The sequence below is a fragment of the Cetorhinus maximus genome, chromosome 24, assembly GCF_964194155.1.
Source record: "Cetorhinus maximus chromosome 24, sCetMax3.hap1.1, whole genome shotgun sequence".
Lineage (NCBI taxonomy): Eukaryota > Metazoa > Chordata > Chondrichthyes > Lamniformes > Cetorhinidae > Cetorhinus > Cetorhinus maximus.
This window is the reverse complement of record NC_135902.1, coordinates 39525198-39551285: the sequence shown is the minus strand read 5'-3', so window position 1 is coordinate 39551285 and position 26088 is coordinate 39525198. Positions and strand designations below refer to the sequence as shown.

Below are 26088 nucleotides of genomic sequence, written 5' to 3'. Positions count from 1 at the left end.
TACAAATTTAGATGGATTTGCACACCGAGTCCAAGGCCAGATGAAGTGGGATTAGAGGCTGGGGCGGCGGGGAGGGGGAAGGGGTGTCGGAGGCTGTTGTAGTGGTGAATCAAACCGGCCTTACAAACCTGCTCTCTCCTTTTAAAGTCATGCATTCTGCCCGTATTAAGACATGTTGTATTACAAATTCCTCTGTCCACATGGCATTTATCTGTATAAACTTGTCACAGTGTAATTGCACCACCCCCTCCTCCACCCCCAGCCGGTGGTGGGACTGGTAGTTAATTGAAATCAAAGTATGGCAAGTTTACTTGGGCAGTTTCCGTTATAAGAAATTCATTTTTTGTTTTTCTAATTGTTTATGAAGTTAATGTTTAAAAATAGCACTAACGTTCTGGATTGGGACATGAGAGTGAACAAATGTCATTCTTCATTAAGATTGCTGACCAAGAGCATAGCAAAAATCAGTCACATGTCTTCCACTTGAACTGAAATGTTGGTTTCCTCAAGAGATACAGAGCAATGAGGGAAGGGTCTCTCGTGACATTTTAGGCGACTTTTTTTTCGTAATTTGCAAATTCGATACATAAATGGAAGACTTGCTGTCGCCCTTTAAGAGGAAATACAGTTTCATTCAAACTTGTTTTTTAAAATGATGGCTGTGCTTAGAAACAGACCCAGTGAGTTAACAACTGCCAATCATATTGCAGGGCGCCCTTGTCCTTTCTCACTTCCACTTTATTATCGCTCTCGTGCAGTTATCATAGGTCCGAGTGCACTAGAAACTGCCAGCCCCGGGTTTGGGTCACTCAGCCACCAGCTCAAGGGAGAGGGAGAGGAAAATTGTCGCTGCTGTGTTTCTGAAGGGCAAATGAAGTAGTTTGACTTCACTCTATGAACTTGATGCCCATTGATTAACTGCAAATTACAACACAGAAAAGAGATAACTTGTTCAAGATGATGGGAATCTATTTCCACCCACTATTTCTGCTCGGTGAGTAATAATAATGTTAACAGCTGCCAGATTTCAACAGTGAGAAAACAACTGAGTATGAGCATCATAGTACTTTATAATATTTGTTCGTTCGAGAACCCCTATGTTGATTTACAGAGCATGATATGGGGAGGACATATTTAGATCAAGATTGGTTTCCGTGAGGCAACCTAAAATGTTAAGTTTTCTCAGCGTTTATTTCATTGGAGAGATTTGTAGAAGGGCTCTGTTATATTACCATGTAAACAGGCAGTACTACTTAACACCAAGTGTGCTCCACTTAATATAAAAACACAAAAGTTCTGATTAGAGTTTTGTCGTTCAGTTCTAAAATTCAATTTATGGCAAGGGCAGTTGGCATCGACAGTGTGGTGGGTGTTTGTTAAAGTTCTATTATTAAATCTCCGTGCAGCATTCAGAAAGTTGTCACGCAAGAGTTTGTAATTTCTCCGCCTAAGAGCACACATGGTTTAATAGCATAGTCTATCGCCAGTGTACGAATCGCTCACTCTGGAAAAGTCAACTTTGGTTCTTTAAGCGAAGTCATTTGCTTTCAAATGTACCTTGCTCTTAACAAGAATGGCGCGGCTTTGAATGTTTGCCAAAATATTTGATGAAATTAACTGAGCAAATTCATTCCGTTTCAAGACAAATATGAAACAGAATGGTTGTAAATTTGGGTATAATCAGCCAAACAATTTTGAAAGTAATAAATACAATAGTTTAAATAATAAATGTGCATAACTGTTCTCGCAAAATATAACGCTAAAAGGAGTTGATGGGTAATATTAGCCTTCTCTTTTGCGTCGTCTCCCCCAGACAACTTTGTCTGACCATTTGTAACCTGACTGACGGAACCCTGAATCCTGAACCTCCCTATTGTGTATAACATGGGGTGAGGCTAATTGTCAGTATCACTCCAGAACTGAATGTGCCTTCTACCTCTTCTGGCTTACTGTGTTTCCCTTAATTTGGGAATTAATCTATCAAGGTGCAATTATTGAGTTTAAATAAGATTTAACCATCACACATACATACACAGAAACAGACATTGGTGTAAACACAGCAATGTATATAAATTATATTCTGCTCTTACAGCTTCGGTTCAGTATGCTGCCTGCCAGGAACTCCCAGGTGAGTATCACAGCTTTATATTCCTAAATTGCAACCAGCTTTTTAAAGTACTGTGTAATTATGCCATTGAATTGTCGTGTTTCACTCTATTACCATAATTATTTTAAAAATTTTCATGGTAACTATTTATCTGTACAGTGAAACAAAATATTGAGTGCGACGCATGGTTTATCTCAAACAAATATACCAGGGGTGTTGTGACGGTAAAACCACACAGCTTGAAATTCCTTGAACCTTAGTTCTCGTTCAACCCTCGTCCTGATCTGAGTCACTAGAACAAGGCAATCCAATACCTTGTTATAACTGCCATCACTAAGACTGCTCCTCCAGCCAAGAGGTGTTTCTTATTCCCAGCTACATTCAGGTTATTCATAATTGTAGCAGAACTTTTGGTACAAAAAATGTGCTGACTAAGGGAGCTAACATAATGAAATCGCTATTGACGTCATCTGAGCTATTAGACAGCATTGTGGAGCGCAGATAAGGGAGAAATATTGGCTATCTTCTCGCGACCAGCATTCTTTCATGAGTCAAAAGGACCATCGTATGTGATACCCACAGACGTCGGTGGTGGGCCGTAAGGATCTTTGCAGAACAAAACGATAAATGAACAAGTACAGCATTGTATCCCTAAGGCGAAGAAATAGTTTATTCCCGGTGAGCTGGATGAAAGCGTTAGTTTTGAAAATTAAAAGATATAAGTAATTAAAGAAAAGGAGAGAAATTTGAGGGATGATGTGGAATCTCAAAGACACAGGTGAACAGAAGTGTGGCACACATAAAAATAAATCACGAAGGAAGAAGCAGTGGAAGACAAATATACAATGATTACAGCTTTCGGATTCAGCACTTGCAGCACGTCCTGGGTTAGGAACGCGTATTGGAAAATTCCACACTCCGACTTCACAATTTTCTGACCATTTATTTTAATGGTAGGGGCATGCGTGCATCAGAAGTGCACTAATAGCAGTGGACAGGAAAATCCCAAAGTGTAGGCAAGAATTAGTGTGAATGAAACTGTGAAGTAGCAAGTAACCATTAAACAGCTGGTTAGTAATGTATTGGCAATGTGACGGTTTGGAATGTAAAATGAGTGTTGTTAAGGTCATAAAAGGTATGGAAAGAAAATTTTACACTGTGAGAAATGAAGAATGAGAATTTTAAAATGGCTGATAAAGATTTCAAACTAAATCTCAAGAAAGTACAAATGACTGGGCTTCCTGTGGGACTTAATGGCTCATTCACAGATTAACACAAGGGTATGAGACTAAAGATGGCTTCAAGAGTCTGACAATTGTCACTCAGTTACTCCTGAGCCCCTCACCTGACCCATTTGACTGGGCAATGGAGAGCACTAGCACTGAGTGAAGAAACAACAACTTATATTTATATAGTGCCTTTGGCATAACGAAACATTCCAAGGCATTTCACAGGAGCATTATAAAACAGAATATGACACCAAAGACATAAGGAGATATTAGATCAGATGACCAAAAGCTTGGTCACAAAGGTAGGTTTTTAAGGAGTATCTTTAAAGAGGAAAGCGAGGTAGAGAAGCAGAGAAGTGTAGGGAGGGAATTCCAGTGTTCAGGGCCTTGGAAACTGATGCTGCCCCCACCAATGGTGGAGCAATTAAAAATGGGGTTGCTCAAGAGACAAGAATTAGAGGAGCACAGGCATTTTGGAGGGTTGTGTAGTTGGAAGAAACTACAGAGCAACAAGGCCATGGAGAGATTTGAGAAAAGAATGACAATTTTAAAATCAAGACATTGTTTGACTGGGAACAAATGTAAATCAGCGAGCACAAGGCTGATAGGTGAATGGCACTTGGGTTAAGATATGGGCAGCAGAGTTTTGGATGTCCTCAAGTTTACCCTGGGTAGGATGTGGGAGACCAGCCATTGAAATAGTCAAGTCTAGAGGTGACAAAGGCATGAATGAAGATTTCAGCAGCAGATGAACTGAGACATGTGAGGTCGGTCATTGTTACAGAGGTGGAAATAGGCAGTCTTAATGATGGTGTGAATATATAGTCGAGAGCTCATCTTAGGATCAAATATGACATGAAGATTGTGAACAAATTGATTAAGTCTCACCGTTACCAGGGTAAGAGATTGTGGCTCGGGAATGGTGTTTGGAGAAGGGACTGAAAACAATGGCTTCAGTCTTCCCAATATTTAATTGGAAATTTCTGCTCACCCAGTACTGGATGTCAGATAAGTAGTTTGAGGAGTCATTACAGCATTTTAAGAAACTGCTAGGATAGTGCCTGATTAACAATTTTGAAATAACATACTGGGAATAACCCAAATGTAATTGCAAATATTCTTCCAATGTCTTAATTTTGAGTTCAGTTTCTTTCTCTTTATACAATGCAAATAAAAACAATGATCTAGAATTTCCAATCTGACAGAAATCCCACTGGATCAGTGATCTTTGTTCTCATCTTCCAGTTGCTCTGATCCCAGTGGATCTTTCAATTGAGGTTCAGTTGGATTTTTTTGGTGGGTTCATGGTGATATTTCTAGCACTTTTAGCTACTACCATGATGGAGTATGGTTGGCAGTCCTAAATGAAGAGAAATATTTATTTAAATTTCTCACATGGTCTGCTGCGATTAATCACTCTGTAAGACATCCTTTAATTTCTGGACCAGCTCTCATTATCTTAGCAACACTAAATGCCTGCAACAAAAAGACTTTGCTGACACGCAATGTTGTCAATGTTTTAATGTCAAGAAAGAAATTGGGATACATAATCCCAGGATCTCAAAACTCTGAAGCACATTTACCCCTTCAGCCTTTCTTTCTTTCTACAATGCAAGCCACTCATCACCTTTCGCTAATGGGGAATCCAGATGTAGCTAAATATGTTGTTGATTAGCAAACTTTAAAAACAATTAGCAAATTTTTAAAAAGAGGAATGAACATTGTCATTGGACATGTGATCTCAAATATTTCTGTCACAGTGTATACATGTCTACCGTAACCTTTTTTGTGCTTGTTGCTGTAGTAGTAAAACAGAATGGAGTGTGCATGTGTTTTTCCAATCATTGTGTGAGCTTTACTTCCTTGATTACTGAATAGTGGGTAAATGTTGTTCAGTATATGTACACATGTGAAGTGCATTTACCTGAATTGTTTTCTACTAAAATGAATACATGTGTCTAAAGTGTTGACACTTTGGACACATTTATGGCAAGTCAGCAATTTCTATTTGATAACACTGAATTAGATCTTTTTATTTGTTTCCTATAGAAGAAGGTTCTCTGCTGTAAAAATATAACTATTAAATTACTTATTTGCTTGTTCATTTTATGTTAATTAAATTTGTTTGATGGTTTTAAATTTAAAACTTACATTTGAAGGTATGTTGTTCTAACTGTTCATTGAAAAAGAGAGTCGAATGGAGACACAGAATGATATCAGTAGCTAAAAGTATTGAAGAGAAACTTTCTGTTCATTGTCATGAGATACGATACTAAACACTTACCTAAGATATTGAGGCAATGCAGACATCCTTAAAGGCAAGGGAATTTATGAATAGGGCCAGAAAATATAACAGCTAATTACTGTAGGACTTTATTACTGTATTTAGGTCTATAACAATGTAGACATGATGTAAAATTAGTATAAGCTGCTGAATGAAAAGCCACTTTGACCCCATTAAAGCTAGCGGCCCTGCAATGAAACAGAGGCACATGGTTGCTGTAGTTCACTAAATTGCTAGTATATGTTTTGCCCTCAGACCAGCTGCTGATGTAGAATCATAGAATGGTTACGACACAGGAGACCACCAATGGGTTGATGTTAGATGCTCACTGGGCATGCTAAGTGCTTTGGCTCAGTGGTAGTACTCTTGCTTCTGAGTCGGAAAGTTGTAGGCCCCAGCCCCACTCCATAGCATTAAGCACATAAACTAGGCTGACACTTCAGTTGAGTACTGAGGGAGTGCTGCACTGTCAGAGGTACCGTCGCTGATTGAGAAGTTCAACCAAAACCCCGTCTATCCTCAGTTGAAGGTAAAAGAGTTCACAACACTATTCAAAGAAGAGCAGGAGAGTTCTCCTAAATGCCTATCCTTTAATCAACACCACTAAAGCAAGGTTGTAAAGGCATTATATATTTCCCTGCACTTACACAGTGGCACTCATCATTTGAAAAGAAAAGTGATTATCACCTGGGTAACCTGTCTATCGAAAGTTTAATGGCATTGTATAATGTAAACTCTCATCTGGTCAGATTAAAAAGAACATGAAAGGCACCCTGTTGTGGCAAATTTTGAACCCACAGAAAAAATGCAAAGGGATCCCAAACATCGATTGTACTTTAAAACTCATCAGTCAAGCTGCACTACAAATAAAGGACTACTTGATGGTTACCATTTACATTACATTTAATTTCTCTATTCATGTTCTAAATTTGGTTAGCCATTATTAATTGAATTCAAATATTAATCAGCTAACAATGTCAGATTTGTTTAATGCTGTACATTCTAAAACAACTCAGCCTAGTACAGCATGGTTTGGTAACTGTTTAACATGACCTTAGGAGTTTTTTTAATGTAAATTTGTGACTCAAATTTTTCACTAAGCCGTTCACCTAACACAAAGAGAATACTGCATTGTTAACGGTTTCCTGTAGTAGTTGAAAATAGCTCTGTTAATCTAAATTCCAATTTCCTGGCCTTCTTTTCTACGTGTGCTTCCATATCCTTGGGTGGAGATGCAGTGAAAAGGATGAAGTAAATGTTATTTAGTGGGAAGAGTGTCTTCTCTCTGTGATTGTTATGCAGGAAACAGAAGGATATGAGGTGCAAAACCTATTGTCAGTGACTCGTAGTGCCAGATAGCAGATATTTTTATTCTCCAGACACAGTCTCATTAAAAATTGAAACCCTTGCCATTCTTCAAAAAGGAAAAAAGACTTAATTTCCTCTGTTTGAATAGCTCTAGGTTCCATAGACAATAGAATAGCATTCAAACTAACTCTGATATTTAAGCTTCTCAGATGAACCAAATGCTTAGTGAAGAAATATGCAACAGGCCACAATTCTTACAATACATGGACCAGATTACAACACAGCAACAATCCATGTAACATAACAAGTGCACAAAATTACACAAAATACTCCTTTTTCTTCCTTTGAACAAAATGGATTGGTTAATGGATCTAAAAGTTAGCCAGGCCTTCAATTAATTCAGACTGTCATTTTGTGAAGGAAACTCTCCTTTGCGATCGTGGCTGAAATCAGACATTGAGGGAAAATCCAGGTAGTAAGGACTACTGCCACTTCATTACCTGGACTGGGATTTCCCCTTGCCCCCACCCCTCCCCCAGGTACCATGTCCTAAGAGGGCATTGGTATCCATGGAATTGGCCCACGATTATTTTTGGCAAGGTACTGCAGTGGTTTGCCATTGCTTTCTGCAGTATAGCTGACCAGGAAACTCTCCTGCTCTTGCCACCAGGTATATTGGAGGGATTTACAGGCTGATAATCAATCTGTTTGGCCATGCTATGTGTGCACCTTCCATGGCCATCAAGAGGTGTCAGCTGTGGCTCAGTTCATAGCACCCTCGCCTTTGAATCTGTGGGTTCATGTCCCACTCCTGGAAAACCAAGAACTGTGATTGTACTCGAAAGAAGTTGCAATCTGTGACTGTTGGTAACTCGAAAGAGTTTCCATGGCCATCAAGAGGTGTCAGCTGTGGCTCAGTTCATAGCACCCTTGCCTTTGAATCAGAGGGTTGTGGGTTCATGTCCCACTCCTGGAAACCAAGAACTGTGATTGTACTCGAAAGAGTTGCAATCTGTGACTGTTGGTAACTCGAAAGAGTTTCCATGGCCATCAAGTCCCAAAGTGGGACTTGAACCTGGAGCTTCTGGCCCAGGGGTATGAATGCTACCATTGCGCTACAAGACCTCCTTTCCCCACCTACTGCAGGAGATTAGTGGCAGGGATGGGGCCTGATTTCCTGAAGGATTTCCCTCATGTCCACCCTGCTAAAGACTTTGGTTGCATCATTCAGCAAGAGCTTAGGGTCACCTTTGGAGCATTTCTGCTCTTTTAAGGTCCTTCAGCACCTCTTCTGGTGCTGGACTGGCAGCGAATTTCCCGTTGGTGGGAATTCTGCTTTGAGGCCATCATGCATCAAGGGTGAAGCCAGGAGAATTGGGACAATTCTAGAGGAGCGGGGGAACTCTGCTCTGAAGAGGAAAATCCCAGTACTCATGTCCTAATCCAAATCCCAATTCAATATACTGAGTTCAGTATGATGCATTGGCACTGATAGCAGAACTCATGTGTGCAGTTCCCTTGGTAAATTCTGATTTCCTGACTGGGCAGAGAAGAGAAACAGCAAAATAGAATGCCTACAATGGGTTCCATTCACTCCGACTGTCCCTTATCTGAGGACGTCACATAAGGACAGTATTGGTTTCAGATGTGATCAGTGTTGTGTTTTATGCCTTGGGAGATATGCAGAGATGATACGCCAGTTTCTATATGTGAATGGGAGTTTATTTATAATGCTTTTAAAATGCCTGCACTCTCATGCTTACAGCCTCTTGTTTTTAGTTTAGTATCCACACCCAGGTTTGACTAACACCACACAGAGCAGAGAAGAGCCAACAGACACACATTATCAGCTGGATGAGATGGATTATCAACATCACAGTTGCTCATCGGGAAAGGAAATGTCATAATTGCTGTCCTTGGGCTATCTTGGCCTGCTCGCTAACAAGTGTCTCGCGTTCCTTTGTGTTATTGTACAACAGATAAGTGTTGGTACCGAGCAACCACTTGATCTGCCTGGGTCCTGATAGAGATGATGTGAGTTTGTGGTCATGATTTGGCTGTCTGATGTCAACCCAATCACCAACTTCAAACTATGGTCTCCTTGCGCGTGTTCACGTGTAAAAGTACACTTTTGCTTTACCTTATCACTTTGCGACTTCTTCTGCTTTTGCTCTGACATTCTCATTGGATAGTGGTGACAGCTTAAGAATGGTCAGTGGCATGTGAAAGTTATGACCAGTCATATGTTCGGTGGGTGTCCTTCTGGTCAGAGTGTGTGGGTTGGATTGATATGTGCGAAGTAGGATATGAATGGATTGATCAAACATTTTCCCCTCTGACATATTAGCTGTCAGACTGTCAATAATTACCTTGATGAAGTGTCCAATGCCACCATTTGATTTCCAGTTGTATCACGATGTCAGATGGTGAATTCCACAGCTTGCTAGGAACTCCATGAACTGACTGGAAACAAACTGTGATCCATTGTCTGTTGTGATAGTCTCTGGTAAATCCCATTTTGTAAATAACACCTAAAATATCAATGACTTAAGTGGTTACGGAATTTGTTGTAGCGATTTCCGGCCATTTGCCATGTAGATCATGAACAACAAACAATGAATGATGACTGCTAGGGACTGCTTGCATTTGTCCAAAAAGATCCACTTAGAGCTACTGCCATTGTTTAGCTGGTTATGGGATCAGTTGTAGAAGTGTGAGACATGGTTTAACAGATTTTTCAGAGTGTACCAGCTATGCAGTTTCTAATGAACTCTTCTATGCGGTGATCTATTGCTGGCCACCAGACTGCTTCACAGGATCATTGTTTCACCTTAGCAACACCTGGATGTCCTTCCTGGGCAAAATGCAATATACATTGCTGTAGTCCTTTTGGGAAAACCACTTGAGTTCTGCGTGCGACAAAGTTATCATCAAACAATGTGAGCTCATTGGGTACTCCGTAGAACAGAACCAGTTCTTCCTCCATTTTGCAAAGCCACTCGGTTTTTAGGTACAGGCTTACTCTCTGCAGTACACTGCCTGTCGCCGATTCTGCCTCCAACTCCACTTGTGTAGCAAACTTCACGGTCACATGTGAAATCACCATGATCACTTAGTCTTCAATGTCGCTCGTCGCTTCACTATCACTAATGCTGTCTGTGATGGTAGTACGGCTAACCATGTTAGCTACTCAGTTGTATGAACCTGCGAGATACTCAACCTAAAAGTTGTGCTGCTAAGGATGATCTGACCATTTGTAGATGCATAGAGGTCAATGACCTGACAGCAATGTAGTTAGTGTTTGGTGATTAGTGTGAAGAACTAACTTTCTACCATAGAGATACATGTGCAAATGTTCACAAACATAGATGCAGGCTAGTGCTTCCCATTATGCAGTAGAGTATTTTTGTTCAGTTTCCAACAACAGGGATGACGCATAAGTGATTGGTCGTTCACTTCCTTCAATGTACTATCGCATTTCCTGATGCATTTGTTGTGACATACATTTCTGCATGTGGGTTGAAATGCACAAGGATTGGCAGAGGTTCAATGATTGCCTTTTATGTGTCAAAAGCTGTTTGCTGTGCAATTGTCCATTCTCATCGTGCAGCTTTGCACAGGAGCTTTTGAAAAGGATGCTCAATCCCTACGTACTCAGGAATGGATTTGGGATAAAAGTTGATAGTGCCAAGGAATGATGCCAACTCTTTCATGTTAGTCTTTGAGATTGAGCTTTACTCCAGCTGCCGTCACTCTGTACCCTCGAAAGTCAATCTCGGATGCCGCAAATGTGCATTTGTCCTCCTTGAGCGTCAAATTGTGCAGTTTGAGTGGAGTGAACACTGTTGATAACCACTGATGATGTTCTGCTTTGTACCTTCCATGGACAATCATCAAGTAGGTTGAGCGTCCACTCAGTGTCTGAATGTCTGAAAAGACTGAAGAAAAGAAATGATCTTCTGAAATGCGCTGAGTGGTGAACTTAGTCCACAGGGCGTTTTGTGGTACTGAAACACACCTTAATGAGTAACAAAAGCTGTAAGATATTGGCTTTGCTTTGCTAGTGGTATCTGAAGATAGCTTCGTCAAATGTCGAGATTCGTGAAGACGATGGAGTCATGAAATGAAGCTGTTAGCTCTTGGATCATAGGAAGTGGATACTTGTCTGAAATGATTGCTTTATTGATCACCTTAAGGTCGACATATAGTCGAAGTTCACTATTTTTGCACCACACAATGACTGGGTTTGATATCCATGGCAATTTGCTGTGGCACGGATTGCAAACAGCAACTGTCTCAAATTTTGCGAAACTGGAAGGATTGACATGTCAATGTGAGGCACATGACAGCTCCCCTTAATCTCCCCAAATCCAGTGAATAAGGAAGGATACTGTGTCAGTGTCATCAATCACTTTAATGTGTGCCCCAGTCGGGGTCTTCAGGTTTGAAGCTAAACTTATTGAACAGGTTTACCCCTTTTCAGGCTTCTGTCTTTGCCTATGTAGAAGGTGAACCTGTCTAGGGTGAGGTTTTTGTAATGCGCTGGAACTGTGATCATTCCCAAAACCCAAATGATCGAGTTGTCATAACTTGAATTGTGTCTGGCACAGAAGTGAGAGAAGGTTGTGAAAAATGACAATAGTAGAGTTTGTCGCTCATTACAGATCCTTTCGCACCCACACCGATGAGAAGCGACACTGAGATGCACAACTGAGAGTTCCTTAAAATGACCTGGTGCTTTACCATTCATGATGGTACACACAAGCCATATCTTACTCTCAGGAAGAGACTCTTCAAACAAATGACGTCCTCTTCGATGACTTTTGCTGAGTAGTTCCGCTTTAAGGGCAGGATCTTCCGGTTGGCGAGCGGGGGCAGGGCCCGCTCACCGATGCGTAAAATGACACGGGATGACATCAGGCGAAACTCCCGACGTCACCCCGCGTCATTTCCATTTTAAGGCAAATCAGCTGGGCGCCCGCCGACCTGTCAACGGCCTATTGGGGCCATTTAAAATGTACTTAACATAATTAATGGACCTGCCCGTCCAACCTTAGGGTTGGCGGGCAGGCCGGGAGCCCTGGCGAGCTTAAGAAAAAGCATGAAATCTCATCCATGGGCGGGATGAGGTTTCATGAGGGTTTTTAGATATTTAATAAAGGTTTCACTAAAAATGATGGACATGTCCCAACTCATGTGACAATGTCTATGTTTGAAAAGGTGTCACATGAGGGGACATGTCAGGGAAATTTTGTTTTTGTCATTTTAACAGTTTTAAATTTGGAGCCAATCTCCCTGAGGTAGCACTTAGCCTCAGGGAGATCAGTGCACTGCGCGTGAAAGAGCGCACCCTCGGCTGAGGGAACCCCCCCTCCCACCCACACAGGGAGTGATAGCGCTTCCTGGTGGACGTCACGCTTGGGCGGGCCTTAATTGGCCCACCCACGTAAAATGGCGGTGTGCCCCCAATTGGGGGCGCCAATCGGAGGTGCGCCTGCCAGTGCCCGCTCCTGCACTGCCCCCACCAAATGGGGCGGGGGTGGGGGGAGCTTTTCCCTAAGTATGAGTTACACTTTTTTCTTCAATCTGAACAAAGTATTGTGAGTCGATGAGTGCCTCCACAATTTGGCACATTTTTGAAGGTATCTGACTATGATGGCCTCTCTAGCATCTTTGGCCTAATGCCTATCATTCACTCAGCACACTTTTCTTTGGCCTGCAATATTCTTTGAGAGTACTTACCATCATATCAAACATAGACATGTCTTCTGTGACCGGCTCCAATATTTGCTGGCCTTCTGCTCTGTGGCAATGGACAAGTATCGCCTTTTGTGGGTCACTGCTACATCAGGAATGTCCGTCCTCAAAAGGAGCAAGCCTTGAACTGTGCAATCCATTGATCCCATGGCATGGGTGGATCTCCCAGTGAAGAAAGGAAAGGTGTTGGGGCTGGTATATTTAAACTATTCTCCATCCTGTCACCAATTGTTGCATATAATGCCTCAGATATGCAGAGATGATGCACAAGTTTCTGTGACTGAACAGGAGTTTATTTACAATACTTTTAAAAGGTCTGCTCTCTCATACTTACAATTTCTTGCTTTCTCATTTAGTTTTTCTTTCTCTCCGTAACCACACCCAGCCTTTACTACCATACACACAACAGAGAAGAGTCCAAAGACACATAATCAAAGGCCAAACAGCTGAACAATTGAATACTACAATCACCCCATTGGACAAATATCTAGTAACACCCAGCAAATGCTTGGCCTAAAGAATAGTAACTTGAGCGTGTGTTACTCAGAGAGCTGGCAATGCCCATGAAATTGTTTGGCAGTAAAAGTGGGCACCATAAAGATTAGTAGAAAATTCTGACCCAAGCATAGAATTCCATCTAACTTTCCTAATAGATATCCTGATCCAATTCAAATATGATAGATAGATTTGGTACATTATGAGATTCAACTTATTACACATTAAGCTGAAAGAACTAATTTTTATCTGTATTCTTTTCTTAGACCAATTATCGAATCCAACTATCCAAGGTCCAGAAAGAGTTAACTTAAATGACACGGAAACAATTTCCTGCTTTGCAACGAGTGGAAAACGTTCAATAATGTACAGTTTGTATCGAGAGAAAACACTTGTCCAAACAAAGAATGTATCAACACCTAATGCAGCAAACTTTTCAGTATCATTTGACAGTGAGAGTGCTGCAGGGGCATACAAATGCAAAGCTGAAAGTGATGATGACACCCAAGCAAAATACAGTGACATGATCAACATTATAGTTTTAGGTACCATGAAATTTAACTGTGTTGAATCCATCCTGTGGAGGAGGGAAAAGGGGAAGTGATATTTAGTATTCTAACTGAAGGTTAATTTTCCCAAATATTATGTCGATTTCAAACGTTAAATATCTCATTGAGCAAATCTTTCTGAATCACAACTGGCCAAAAACCCGCCTCAAACAATCTAAAACCTGAAACAAGTTAGCGTCTAGATAACTCAGCAAGGAAGTGAACTCTGCATCAAATCTTCCCTGCCTGGAAACAGGGTAACTACCCCTCCCAATTTCTTCTCCCTTCCCATTGCTGCCTGGCACAGTGCTCACAACAGCATTGCCCTTCCTTAACCCTTGCTCAGACCAGTCATGACTGAAATAAACTGGTCTAGATAAATAACTGCACGAATGTGAATGTGTGACTCTCCCCGTTTCTGTTTTATGCCTCTTATTATTTTGAATTCGCTTTGGAATTTGATGCTTGTACCCTGCCAAAGGTTGCCTGATTTTTGGGAGATTCACAAGAGCTTTAATCTCAGATTTTTCTGATTGCACACACATTGCAACAGTTCAGTTTCACATTTCAAGTAGAACTTGTGTTTGAATAGCTCTGTGCAGTGACAAACAAATATCGTACTCAAAATCTTGAATTGAATTTCTTTTAAGTTGGGTATCCTGCACCAGATACAGTAATTTATATTCTAGAAAGTAATTGATTTTATACACTCAATATGCCAGGGTCCATATGGAATAAGTGAGGGGTGCAAGGATTGTTGTCGATGAAATGTTGCCATATCTGATGAGTACAAAAATATGCACATTTATTGAAAGTACTGATTTATTTCCTTTCTACTCACTCCACAAATGTTGATACAATGGGAGGCAAAGATCAGAAAGTCACCAAAAATATGTAACAAAAACAGAGTGCTCAAATAATACTTATTTCAGGCACAACGTTTCATTAGGACTAATCATAACTCAAAAGTTATCCTTTCTGGCATTTTAATTTCAGATTTTTAGCCTTCCCTTTTACCACAGAGAATCAAGCCAAATTTTCATCGAATTGGAGAACTACCCAACCTGACAGGCCCGTCTCCTTTAAAAAGGGCACCGCCTGCCATATTTTCACTCTGGGGAGGCGGGGTGGGATGGAATTGGGCCCACTGCCATGGAGGTACTTCAGAGGCAGCCATGGAGGCATGCAGGTGCCAAGGCGAGCTGGTTAGAAGGCCCACCTTGGTTCTCTGATACTTTGGCCTCGTTGTATTCTACTCTACTCTACTCTAGCCCTCATCCCTCACACCATTCACCCCCTCCCCCACTCACCCCCATGCTCCCTCATATCCCCTAGGACCCCTCCATGCCCACTCCATGAACCCCTCTTCCGTCATATTCCCATATGCTCCTTCCATGCTCCCTCATATCCTCCATTTTATCCCTTAATGCCCCATCATATCCCCAACCCCCCTCCATGCCTTCTCATATCTCCCATGCCCCCTCCATATACCCCATGTATCCTCCACAGTCATTCTTCCAGTATCCACTATGGGCAAGCCTCAGGCATGTGGAGGTGAAAAAATTTAAACTTATAATGAGACTCAAACATGCTATATACTGAAAAATCTCTCTTTCATTAAAAAATTCAAAAGATATAAATCTTCTCAGGTGATCAATCTGTTGTAAAAACAAACAGACATTTATTTCACTAACCACATCAAAGACAGCTAATGCTTTATTAACATCTTAAAGCTGTCAATCAAAATGTCTACACAGCTCCTGGTGAGATAAGTAGTTCTGGATCTTCTGAAACTCAGCCAAACATTCATAATGGGCTCAACTATAATAACAAACTTGGGAAAAGTAAACAATGGAGTCCATTGAAATTGCAAAAACAGATGTTTAATTTTTTTTTATATAGGCTACACAGATGGTCTGTCAATCAATGCACCCCAGCAGTGGATATCTTTTTTAACTCTAAGAGAAAGCTGCAGACTGGTTTTTTTTCAATTTTAAAGGGCTGGAGATTTAAAACACTTCAGACCATGACAATTAAACCTTAGACCTTAAATCCACCAGTCACAAGTGTTTACGCCTTCTCCATAAAATTGTGGTCCCCACACTGCGGGATAAGGATGCTGGAACTGTGAAAATAGGGTCTGTTTGAACTCGCACTAATTTCAAATGGCCCAGCACACTCATGTTCCCCATGATTCATGCCCCGTCCCATTCCTCCTGCCAACAGGAATGGGATCTGCGAGAAAAAGGGACAGGACTTCTGCATCTGGGTCCCGCCCGCCATTTTTAAAGGCCCGTCAAGGCGCCTGGACTCGGTGAAAATCTACACCTCTGCATTTATTTGTTTACAAAGAATTACTGCCCGCTTGACAGCACAGTGCTGCCTGAGGTGTAACTTCCTCCAGCTGAACACTGGGGAGACTGAAACCAATGATTTCATTCTGCTACCTGACCACTACCTCAGGCTGAACAAGGCTGTTCATAACTTGTGCGTCCTGTTTGGCCCTGGTCTGTTTCCAACCTTTTGTTCTCTCCATCGCAGAGGCTGCCTATTCTATTGCTGTTACTTCACCCGCATCCATGCCTTTGTTACCACCGGACTCAAATATTCCACATCTGCACTGGCTGACCCTCCCATCCTGCACCCTTTGCAAACCAAAACTCTGCTGCTCATGTTCAATCCCACATCAAGTCCTTTTTGCCTGTCAGCCTAATCATTCATTGCCTACACAGAATCCCCACTAAGCTTCATAATTAAGATTCCCATTCTTGTGTTTAAACTCACCCCTGTCTCTGTAACCTCTCCCAGCCCTGCATAATGCTCCTTGAGATCACTGTTTGCCGAACTCTAGTCTCTTGTGCACCCCCTCATTCCTTCACCCCAACACTGACAGCTGCACTCTCACCTACCTAGACTGCATCCTCTGGAATTCTCTTCCTAAACCATGCTATCCCTCTACCTTTCTCTCCTCCTTTAAGAGTATCCTTAAAGCCCACTCAGATGACATCCAGTGCTACTTTAGCACAGTCAGCCGTCCTAATTTTTCCTTGTTTTACTCAATGTCTGTTTTCTTCTTCACACTTTGGGAAGTGCCCTCAGACATTTCTCTATGTTAAAGGTGCCTCACAAACTCATGCAGTAGGTGTTGTAGTCCCTAAATGGCAGGGAGCATATCCAGATCATCTTCATGGCCTCATTTCTAATGATGACTGCTTTTGAATAAGGACTTCTATATGTAAGGACATTAAGCTAACAATTTATTCTTTATATTTATTTTTAGCTCCAGTACTAGGAGTTTGGATAAATTCAATACCTGATCCGCCAGTTCTAAAAGTACAGAGCAAACTGATTCTGAGCTGCTTTGTAAAACAAGGTTCTAATGTGACCTATCAATGGTCCTTTAATACCCAGAAGATATTGCCATCTCCTTCAATCACAATAAACCAATCCAATCTGGTTATTGATCATGTGAATCTGGATAATGCTGGTAGCTACCAATGTGAAGCAAGCAATCAATTCAATATGAAAATGTTCAAATTAGTCAGCAATTCTGCAGAAGTAACCGTTAAAGGTAAGTGTTTTCTATATTCTATTCTTCACTTATTTTGTGATGATACAAACAGAAACCTGCACCATTGAGGAACAAAATATAAATTGCCCCCCTGTGGCTCAGTGGGTAAATGCTCTGGTGAGAAATGAAAGGAGGTATTGATAAATGAGGAAGGATTAAGGGTGAAAGCACAATACTGCAGGTGCTGGAGATCTGAAATAAAAACAAAGAGTGCTGGAAAACTCGGCAGGTCTGGCAGCATCTGTGGTGAGAGAACCAGAGTTAACGTTTCAAGTCCAATGTGACTTTTCTTCAGAACCAGTTCTGAAGAAGAGTCATAGGGACTTCAATCATTAACTCTGTATCTCTCTCCACAGATGCTGCCAGACCTGCTGGATTTTCCAGCACTCTTTGTTTTTATTAAGGACAAAAGGCGGCTGCTTCAAAGGTAAGGAGTTATGGATTGAAAAAATTTATGAAAAGAGTACCTTCAGTAGATTTTAACTTCCAGTGTTGAGTGGAAGACTGACTTGTTCATTAAACACCCTGCCTGATTTCTACTGAAATCAATAGAAAGGGAAATAATGCAGCCTATATAACACAGAGCTGACCCACTACTGCCGCGAGGTGAAAGTTACAATTTTTGCTAGCCTTTTGGAACTACCTTATTCTTACAACATGTAAACTGTGAACCTTCATCCTAATGATTAGTGAACCACCACCACCAATACAATAATTTGTGTGTGAGGCCAAAAAAAATCACTGTGCACAAACAGCTTTTCAAAACCAAAATACTGTGGAAAATGCTGGAAATCTGGAATAAAGTAGAGAAAATGCTGGAAATACTCAACAAGTCAGGCAGCATCTGTGGAGAGGGAAACAGAGTTAGGTCAATTTCAGGTCAATTATTTTTCATCAGCCCTGTTCTCTTTAGATAATTATCTGTCTTGCTACAAATAGTGTGTGAGGTGTCAGCTGTGGCTCAGTTCATAGCACCCTCGCCTTTGAATCAGAAGGTTGTGTGTTCATGTCCCACTCCCGGAAACCAAGAACTGTGAATGTACTCGAAAGAGTTACATGCGAACTGTTGATAACTCGAAAGAGTTACAAATAGTGTGTTGAATTTTTCCATTCGTTGACCCAGGTATAATTATAATACAAAAGTTTTTTGACTGCATTGGAAGATAAGTGATCCTCTATCCCCTCCTGATTATTATAATGAATTCTGATGTGATGGAGGCACAGCCACGCATTTTTTTGTTGGGCCCTGCTGGAATCATTCCAGTTGTGAAAATGTCAGCCATGGTTTATGACACCAGTAGAGCCGTTCACTGCACTAAGATCTTGGCATTGTTACGGCCTGGTTCATTTATAACTTGAGTGAGCTGTATTTTTAAAAGGAAGTTAAAACTGTCATTCTAGAGTGTTATTTATTTCTTCATTTTGTTGTTTAAGTTCCAGCATCCAATCCTGAGATTTCTGCAAAAATAACCCACGTGGGCAAGGATCAAGTGTTCGCAAGTATTTCCTGTTTATCTCATGAAGGAACCTTGCCAATCATATACACATTGTATAGAAACACAAGACTTATAAGGAACTACACTGCACAGATGCGGAGAGAAGGTGAATTAATTGTGCATGTAGAAAACACTGACAAACTGGGCACCTTCAAATGTAAAGCTGAGAATGGATTTGTATCAAAGTACAGCAATGGGCTGGTTATAGGTATGGACAAAATCAATGTTATAATCAAATTTATTTTTGTTATTTCTCATTTAGTTGTCCAGTTATTTTGAAAGGGGATTCTCATGGAATATGTGTTTTACTGAAAATATTAGCTAACCTAGAAACAATGACATAGTCCAAAGAAGCTTACAGTTCAAATAGCTTAAAACATGCCAAAACAAGTAATTACTCTGAAAGTGCAGTGGGACGCATGTGTGTATTTTAAGCTGTGGATGTGCCAACATGCCTTCACTTGTAATGGAGGGAAGAAAGAAAACAGGGGACCCAAAAGATTACTTCTGATTGCTCTCTTCTTACTTTACAAAGTGCCATCGACAGCTTCTCTTTCCCTCCAAAGCACTTCTTTTGTTTCTGCCTTTATCCATCCTCCCTCCAATGCTGCTCTTACCCAAATCTTATCTGCTGCTTTAAGGAGTGAATGCTGCTACTAATACTGTTATTCCCACCATGATTTCCCCCAACAGGACAAGGCTCCAGTCCTAGAATACCACAGTGAAAAATGTGAAGTGGAGCATAAGAAATAGGAGCAGGAGTAGACCACACATCCCCTTGAGCCTGCTCCAACATTCAATACAATCATGGCTGATCTTCTGCCTCAAAGTTACTTTCCTATCCACTCCCCATAAACCTTGATTCTCTGAGAGACCAAAAATCTCTCTAACTCAGCCTTAAATATACTCTGATGGAGCATCCACAGCTCCCTGGGGATAGAAAATTCCAAAGTTTCACAACCCTCTGCATGAAGAAATTTCTCCACATCTCAGTCCTAAATAATTTACCCCTTATCCTGAGACTCTGTCCCCCAAAGTGACCTAGTTTCCACAGCCATCTCTTGGTGTCTACCCTGTCAAACCCCTTCAGAATCTTTTATGTTGCAATGAAGTCACCTCTTATCCTTCCAAACTCCAGATATTATAAGCCCAATTTACTCAGCCTCTCATCATAGGACAACTTTTGCATTCCAGTAACCAATCTAGTGAATCTTTGCTGTACCGCCTCTAATGCAGGTATATCTTTCCTTAGATGTAGAGACCAAAGCGGCGCACAGCAGTCCAGCATGGTCTCACCAAATCCCAATGTAAATGTAGCAAGTCTTCCTTATTTTTGTACTCCAATCCCCTTGCAATAAAGATCAAATTAAATAAAGTCAAATACTTCCCTATTTATAGAGAGGGTGGGGTGTGGTGGAAAATCAAAGGGTGGCTATGCGCACACATCTCAGTCATTTGCTAAAGAGCGCTACTGACAGTTGCTGTCTAAACCAGAACAAAATATTTGGATGTGGAGGTCTTCCTAGAAAAATCTTAAGTTGCATTCATGGCTACAAAGATACATGATACCATGGGTAGCAAAACTATAGTTTTTGTTATGAAGCCCCCGTAATGCCAGTTCTAATTTGTTTAATATACAGATTTTTTTTTTACATGGTGAATGCAATTTTGTTGGTCATGCAACAATCAGAGATTTCTGTTCTGAATTTCTTTTTAGATTTGACTGTTGAATTGACCTCAAATCCAGATCCCCTGATTCCGGGCAACCAGTTCACACTTAATTGCAGTATAACTTATGAATACACAGGATACTACACCTGGCACTTTGTGCACCCAGGAAAGAATGCAACCAGTAAGACAAATAAGAATCAATTAATTGAAATTGCAGTAGATACTGGAAGATATTGCTGTTCAGTTAATGGACGTTTTAGCAACTGGATTGAAGTACCAGGTCAAGGTAAAATGCTTTTGTGGTGTTATCATCAACCATGTAATCAGCGTTTCTTCTATCGGAAAGATTTACCTCGGATTTATATTAGTAAAGGCAAGGGATAATGATGCTGTGAAACTAAATATTTTCCTATTTATCATTATCAGCCAGTCAGATATGGCAATTCAGAAAGTATAGACATTTCCTAGTACATACCTCAGCCTCAAAGCACTATGGGCGAGATTGTCAATTCTGAACCAAATTTGTGTAAACTGAGTAGCTGACTTAAGCCGGGCGCTATGTATGTGATAGGACCCAAATTTGCACATTAAAAGCCTTACCCGGACAGGGACCCTGACCATCCTGTGGTGGGGCCTTGGGTAAAGGAGGGAACAGCAGGGTAAACCACACCCTTACTAGTCTATAATCTTTCCTGCTTGATTTTTCTTCATTCACTGTGAGCAGGCAATCCTTGGTGGCAACAGGAAAACTTGCCCTTTGCTGCTTCAACATTCCTTAACAGAACATTAATTTGCTTAAGGTAACAGGCAAAGTAATTGCATTTAAATGTATTAAGGATAATATTGCAAAGTGTAGCTTCAAGGCCATCAAGACAAAACAACAGAATTATAGTGAGTTTATTAATTTCAGTGGAATAAGGTACATATTACCTTTTATGCAACAGGAAAAGTAATAATCATTATCGTTCTACTTTTCCAGGTTCCAGTTTCCAACCTGTGACAATTGCTGTCAGTTTAGCAGCCATTATTCTGCTGATTTTGGCTCTCGGATTGATTTGTTATTGCATTGCACATAAAGGTACATGATAAGAAGCAAAATGTTGACTGATTTTAATTGCTGTCAATTTTAATCCCACTCAAAAGGATAGATAATGTTAGCTATAACCTGAATTTTATTTTCATTTTTTTTATGAATGATCAACCTTGCTTCAGAACAAGCAAGGTTGACGAAAGGTCACTTGGCCCATCAAGCTCATCTCTCTGGACCTCAGTTTCTTCTAGCTCAGCATTCACGGCCCTTAAAAATATTTTTGTCGGTTTTAAATGTTCTTTTCACTGACCTGAGTTTATGCTGTCTGGCCCAGCTAGCCTGCTCTTACAACACAGTAACAAAATGCTAGTTACCAAAGCCAGAGTTTTTTTTTTACACAGTGACATGGGACTGGATTGAGTTCATGAAGCTCAGAACTAGGGTTCTTAGAAAATAATTATTATAGATGAATGAATGCTTATTTTTGTTTTGAGCCAATGATTCTGACGTTAGTAAGCATTTTATGAATATTGAGTTTCCCCCTCCAGCTCATGCACTTTTACTTACTTTCTATAAAACTGCTATTATATTAAAAAAAACCCATGTGCAGAACATTATTTAGATATACACAAAACAAATTAAAATGCTAATCTCATAATATTTCATGTTGTTGACCCAAATAAAAGCAGTGCAGCCACTCTCTCCCAAGCAGAAAGTATGGATCTGAATTCCAGCATTGTCTGCCCCTTGAATCTGCTGCCCTTTGTTTCCTCATTATGGCTGTTCGTGGAGAGGAAGTCATAAATGAGGCAGCTCACCTCAGTAAGGGGAAAATCTGACACTGACTTGCACTGTTCGAGCTGCACCTCCCAAAGGACGCCTCATGGAGTCCCAGTAACAGTGATCACAAAGACGTCAGTAGCCCAATGTTGACCCACCTTTCCTCAGAGCTGAAACAGGAATTATGGTGCCAAACAGGCTCCAAGTAAAGAATATAGGGAGGTGAGAGGAAAGTAAGTATTAAAAAAAGAGACCATTATTATTATTTGGTGTGTGAGCTGAAAAGCTGTTTATTTTTGCAGTCATTGTTTAGGCCTTGATATGCAGTGTTCCCTGCAGTCGGAATTCCATACAGGCTGATCCACTTCCTGAAGAATAGAGTGTGTCTGGCTTCTTCAGTTGGAATATTGGAAGTATGGACAAAAATTTCTGGCAAGCTCTCCCCTTCCAGTCTGGGTTAACTGTCATACCCAAGGAAATGCTTGTAATTGAAAATTCTGGTCTTTCTTTACACACTTGTAGTATACTGGAAGAATACACTTAGGTACGAACAGAAGGATTTGCATATGCACTGAAGCATTTACAAAATGTCATTTCAAGTGTTTCCACTGAAAAAAAAAAGCAACAAATCTACTTAATCCAGTATTGGTCTTCTACTTATTCCTATGAAATTGTTCTTCATTAATGTCATTTACCATAGCTAAGTTGGTTGAGAAACTGGAAGGAAGGAATAGAGTCTTAAGACCTGTGTTCTGCATCCTCTGAATCTGTGCTCTCAAATCCCACAGCTCTTCCACCTCAGTGAGATTACTTCCATTAAGTATACAATTGTCACTTATTGCTTAGCAATTTTCTTTGGTCTTCAGATGTAAAACAAGTACAGTAAGATCCAATTTCAGGGAAGAGTGTTTTGCTTCTCAAGAAAGCCTGAAAGGCATCCCACCTGAAATTGGGTTGCACCTAAAATAGATACTGGGTTTTTGCACAGGTAAGCCAGGAACCTAACACCTGGTTTCCACCTCCATCCTGAAATTTGCTCCACAATGTTTGGAATAGGTGTGAGCAGTGGCTGCCAATTTTAAGTTTATAAATACAAAATATTATGAAACTTACTTGTGGACCAAGAACAGATTAAGGACCAGCATATTAAACACCTCTACTCTGACTACAGGTGTGATCTTGAGCTCCTCGTGACTCATCACTTTAAGCTGCTTTCCCATTCCCACTCTGCCTCTCCCGTCTTTGATCTTCTACACCCTTCTAGTGAAACTCTAAACAAATTTCAAGAACAGTATTTGATCTGAACATTGACTTTATTAACTTCAAACTAAGCACATCCTCCATTTTGCAGTATTTCAGTTTTAATTTCAGACCCACATGTGCAGGAATTCTCATTTTGTAAAATTTTCCAGTATTTCTCAACAATAAAAATGATAATGCTTCACAGGAGCAATCGAGGATTTATAAATTTAGGCAAATATTAAACTTAAAGAAATGTAATATATTTGGGTTTATTGTGTGAAAATTATAATTTCTTTTGTCTATTTTCTTTAAGAGATGCTCCCCTTAAAAATACATTTGAAATAGTTATGGCTGTAAATGGTGTTTTGTCAAAGATCTTTTCTTTAAAAAAAACTCTTTTAGTCCACAGATTCAATGTTGCCTAAACATATGGACATGTCTGTCAGCAAGCTTCCACTTAGTTATCATCGATTACAAGACAATTTTATCCAAGAAACACCACACAACCATCATGATCAATGCCTCATTGATATTGCCAGAAGTGTGAGTTCTTTTGGAGCATTCTCTGGTCTTTGATAAATCTCTCCTTCCTCAGAGACTGACCAATCTGCTATTTTATGTTTTATCAAAGAAGCCTGGTTGAAAACCCACTGAAGTCAAACCCAAGACTGGAATGTGAGATCACAAAATAATAGACTGGAATCCTAATCCTGCATCACTAAAGCTGCCAGGCCACCCTAAGTTGTTTAAAGAAATTGAATTAATATTTCAGAATAGTATAGTTGTATTTTAAGTTTTCAAATATGTTGTATTCCCAACGGCAGCTGTATGGGAATGCTTTAGATCTGACCAGCGTTCATTTCCTGCTGTGTCTCCACAGTTACATATTCAGAAGGAACACAAGGTGTGGTCCTGCGCTTAGTTTACTTTGCAACATTTGTACACAATTTCTTTGTTTCATAAGAAACAATTATGCTTAGTTAGTGAAATTATAAGCCCTGTGAAAACAAGTTAGTCCATTTAACCCCAACTCTCCAATTTTATTTGCAAAATGCGTATGGTGGTAGGACCTCTTTAAACCAATTCCTTAGCTTTTGAGTAAAACACAAATGGTTCAATGGAGCTGCAGAGAAAGTAGGCAAAGATCACAAGGGCAAAATAAGGAATGAAGGTTTGGGGAACAAGGAATATAATGAGGAAAATGTGCTGAAGAAACACACCAGACTAGTAAACCATTTAATTTTACCTGTTTTATATTGGAAATTTTATACTGAAATATTTTGACTAAAGTATTTCTGGCATAGGCATGATGGAACAAATGGGTTTCTTCTCTGTCGTATCATTCTACGATTCCATGATTTAGAAATTAACATATATTTCATTCAACCTTGAATAACAAAAATTTAGTAAAGCAAAGAGCATAGTGATTATCTGAGCTTGTTAACATACTCAAAAATCTTGCATACCCATAGGGATAAATGTTGGGGTTCATTCCATTTTTGGATTTACATTTAAGTTTAGTTTTAGCTGGGCCTTCAGAGGTAAATAATAAGATGATAGTATCTGAATCAAAATGGGTTATTTCCTACCTATGTTTAACATGTTTTCTCCTATTTTGGTTTAGAACTGTTATCATTGTTGCTGTTCATGCTTTTTAGCTGAAGTTTCAGAAGTTGTGCGATTGTCATTTGGATATACACTCACTGCTGTGACATCTCTTTTTGTCTTCTCCATACTAGACGGTTGAGAAGCAGGTAGATGCATGTCTGCCAGGAAAATCACTTGTTGCCTATCTGAACTGAACAACCCATGCCAAAGATGGTACGAATGAGGCTCTATTCCACTTGTGCAGGCATTAGATGGCGAGGGAACAGTTATCTGCCATTAAACCCATTTAGCCATTTATGATCAAATGTTTTGTTACAAAAGCTGGCTATAGTTTTTTATAGTGAAGGCCTTACCTTTGATGCTATGGCTCCAGCCTCGGATGGAAGTTGCCCGCCTACTCATTGCTATGGTGGTGTAAAACAGTATAACTGCATAAAACGTACACAAGTGTTTAAGCGGGATGAACTGTTCTATAGCTTTCAGGGTAGACCTTGTAGAACTCTGCAGTATAAAAAGATAGTAAACTACCTTGTCAAGATTAGATCAAAAGTATTTTGATATTGGATTGTACATAATTAATTTCAGCTTATTCGCTTTCTGTATGTGTGATAATGTGTTTATAAAGGCCACATATTATCCATTAATAGAAGGTTTCAGATGGATAGGACAAGAGCTTAGGTTAGCCTAGAATGCTATCATGGTGATTGTCATTCACTTGAGAAACCATCAAAATTATGGAATTATTTCACTATCTTTGAAATAAACATATCTACGAAGTTCTATCCAAAAATATATATATATATCAGCAATTGGCAATTACACAAATAGGCATTTCAAACTTGTAACATAGAAATTTTGTACAACACCGCCCCTTTGTTAGGATGTGGTTTTCAACTTACATATAAGTCTCTTTTCATCTATTCTTTCTTTATTGAACCATAAACGTTGTACCTCAAAGTATA

At 40.1% G+C, this 26088-nt stretch overlaps 1 protein-coding gene across 5 annotated transcripts; it reads left to right on the top strand.

Annotated features, from left to right (window-relative positions):
- Positions 1-634: 634 nt before the first annotated feature.
- On the top strand, positions 635-26088 carry LOC144699813 (contactin-4-like). Of its 5 annotated transcripts, none has more exons than XR_013580622.1 (9): positions 637-994; positions 2093-2128; positions 13447-13725; positions 17009-17299; positions 18734-19003; positions 20513-20752; positions 21446-21544; positions 23921-24061; positions 25258-26088. XR_013580622.1 is itself a non-coding variant. In XM_078571088.1 (8 exons), the coding sequence occupies exons 1-8, from the start codon at positions 958-960 to the stop codon at positions 25263-25265; spliced, it is 1260 nt and encodes a 419-aa protein (XP_078427214.1). In that variant the 5' UTR covers positions 635-957; the 3' UTR covers positions 25266-26088. The 5 variants fall into 5 exon arrangements, 3 of the variants coding, with proteins under 3 accessions (XP_078427214.1, XP_078427213.1, XP_078427215.1); XR_013580621.1 differs by having other exon boundaries at positions 640-994; positions 23921-24193; XM_078571088.1 differs by lacking the exon at positions 23921-24061 and having other exon boundaries at positions 635-994.

Coding starts and splice junctions, on each gene's coding strand:
- LOC144699813 (XM_078571087.1), top strand. CDS start 958: ATGATGGGAATCTATTTCCACCCACTATTTCTGCTCG. Junction 2,129..13,446: donor TGCCTGCCAGGAACTCCCAG/GTGAGTATCACA, acceptor TTCTTTTCTTAG/ACCAATTATCGAATCCAACT. Junction 20,753..21,445: donor GATTGAAGTACCAGGTCAAG/GTAAAATGCTTT, acceptor CTACTTTTCCAG/GTTCCAGTTTCCAACCTGTG.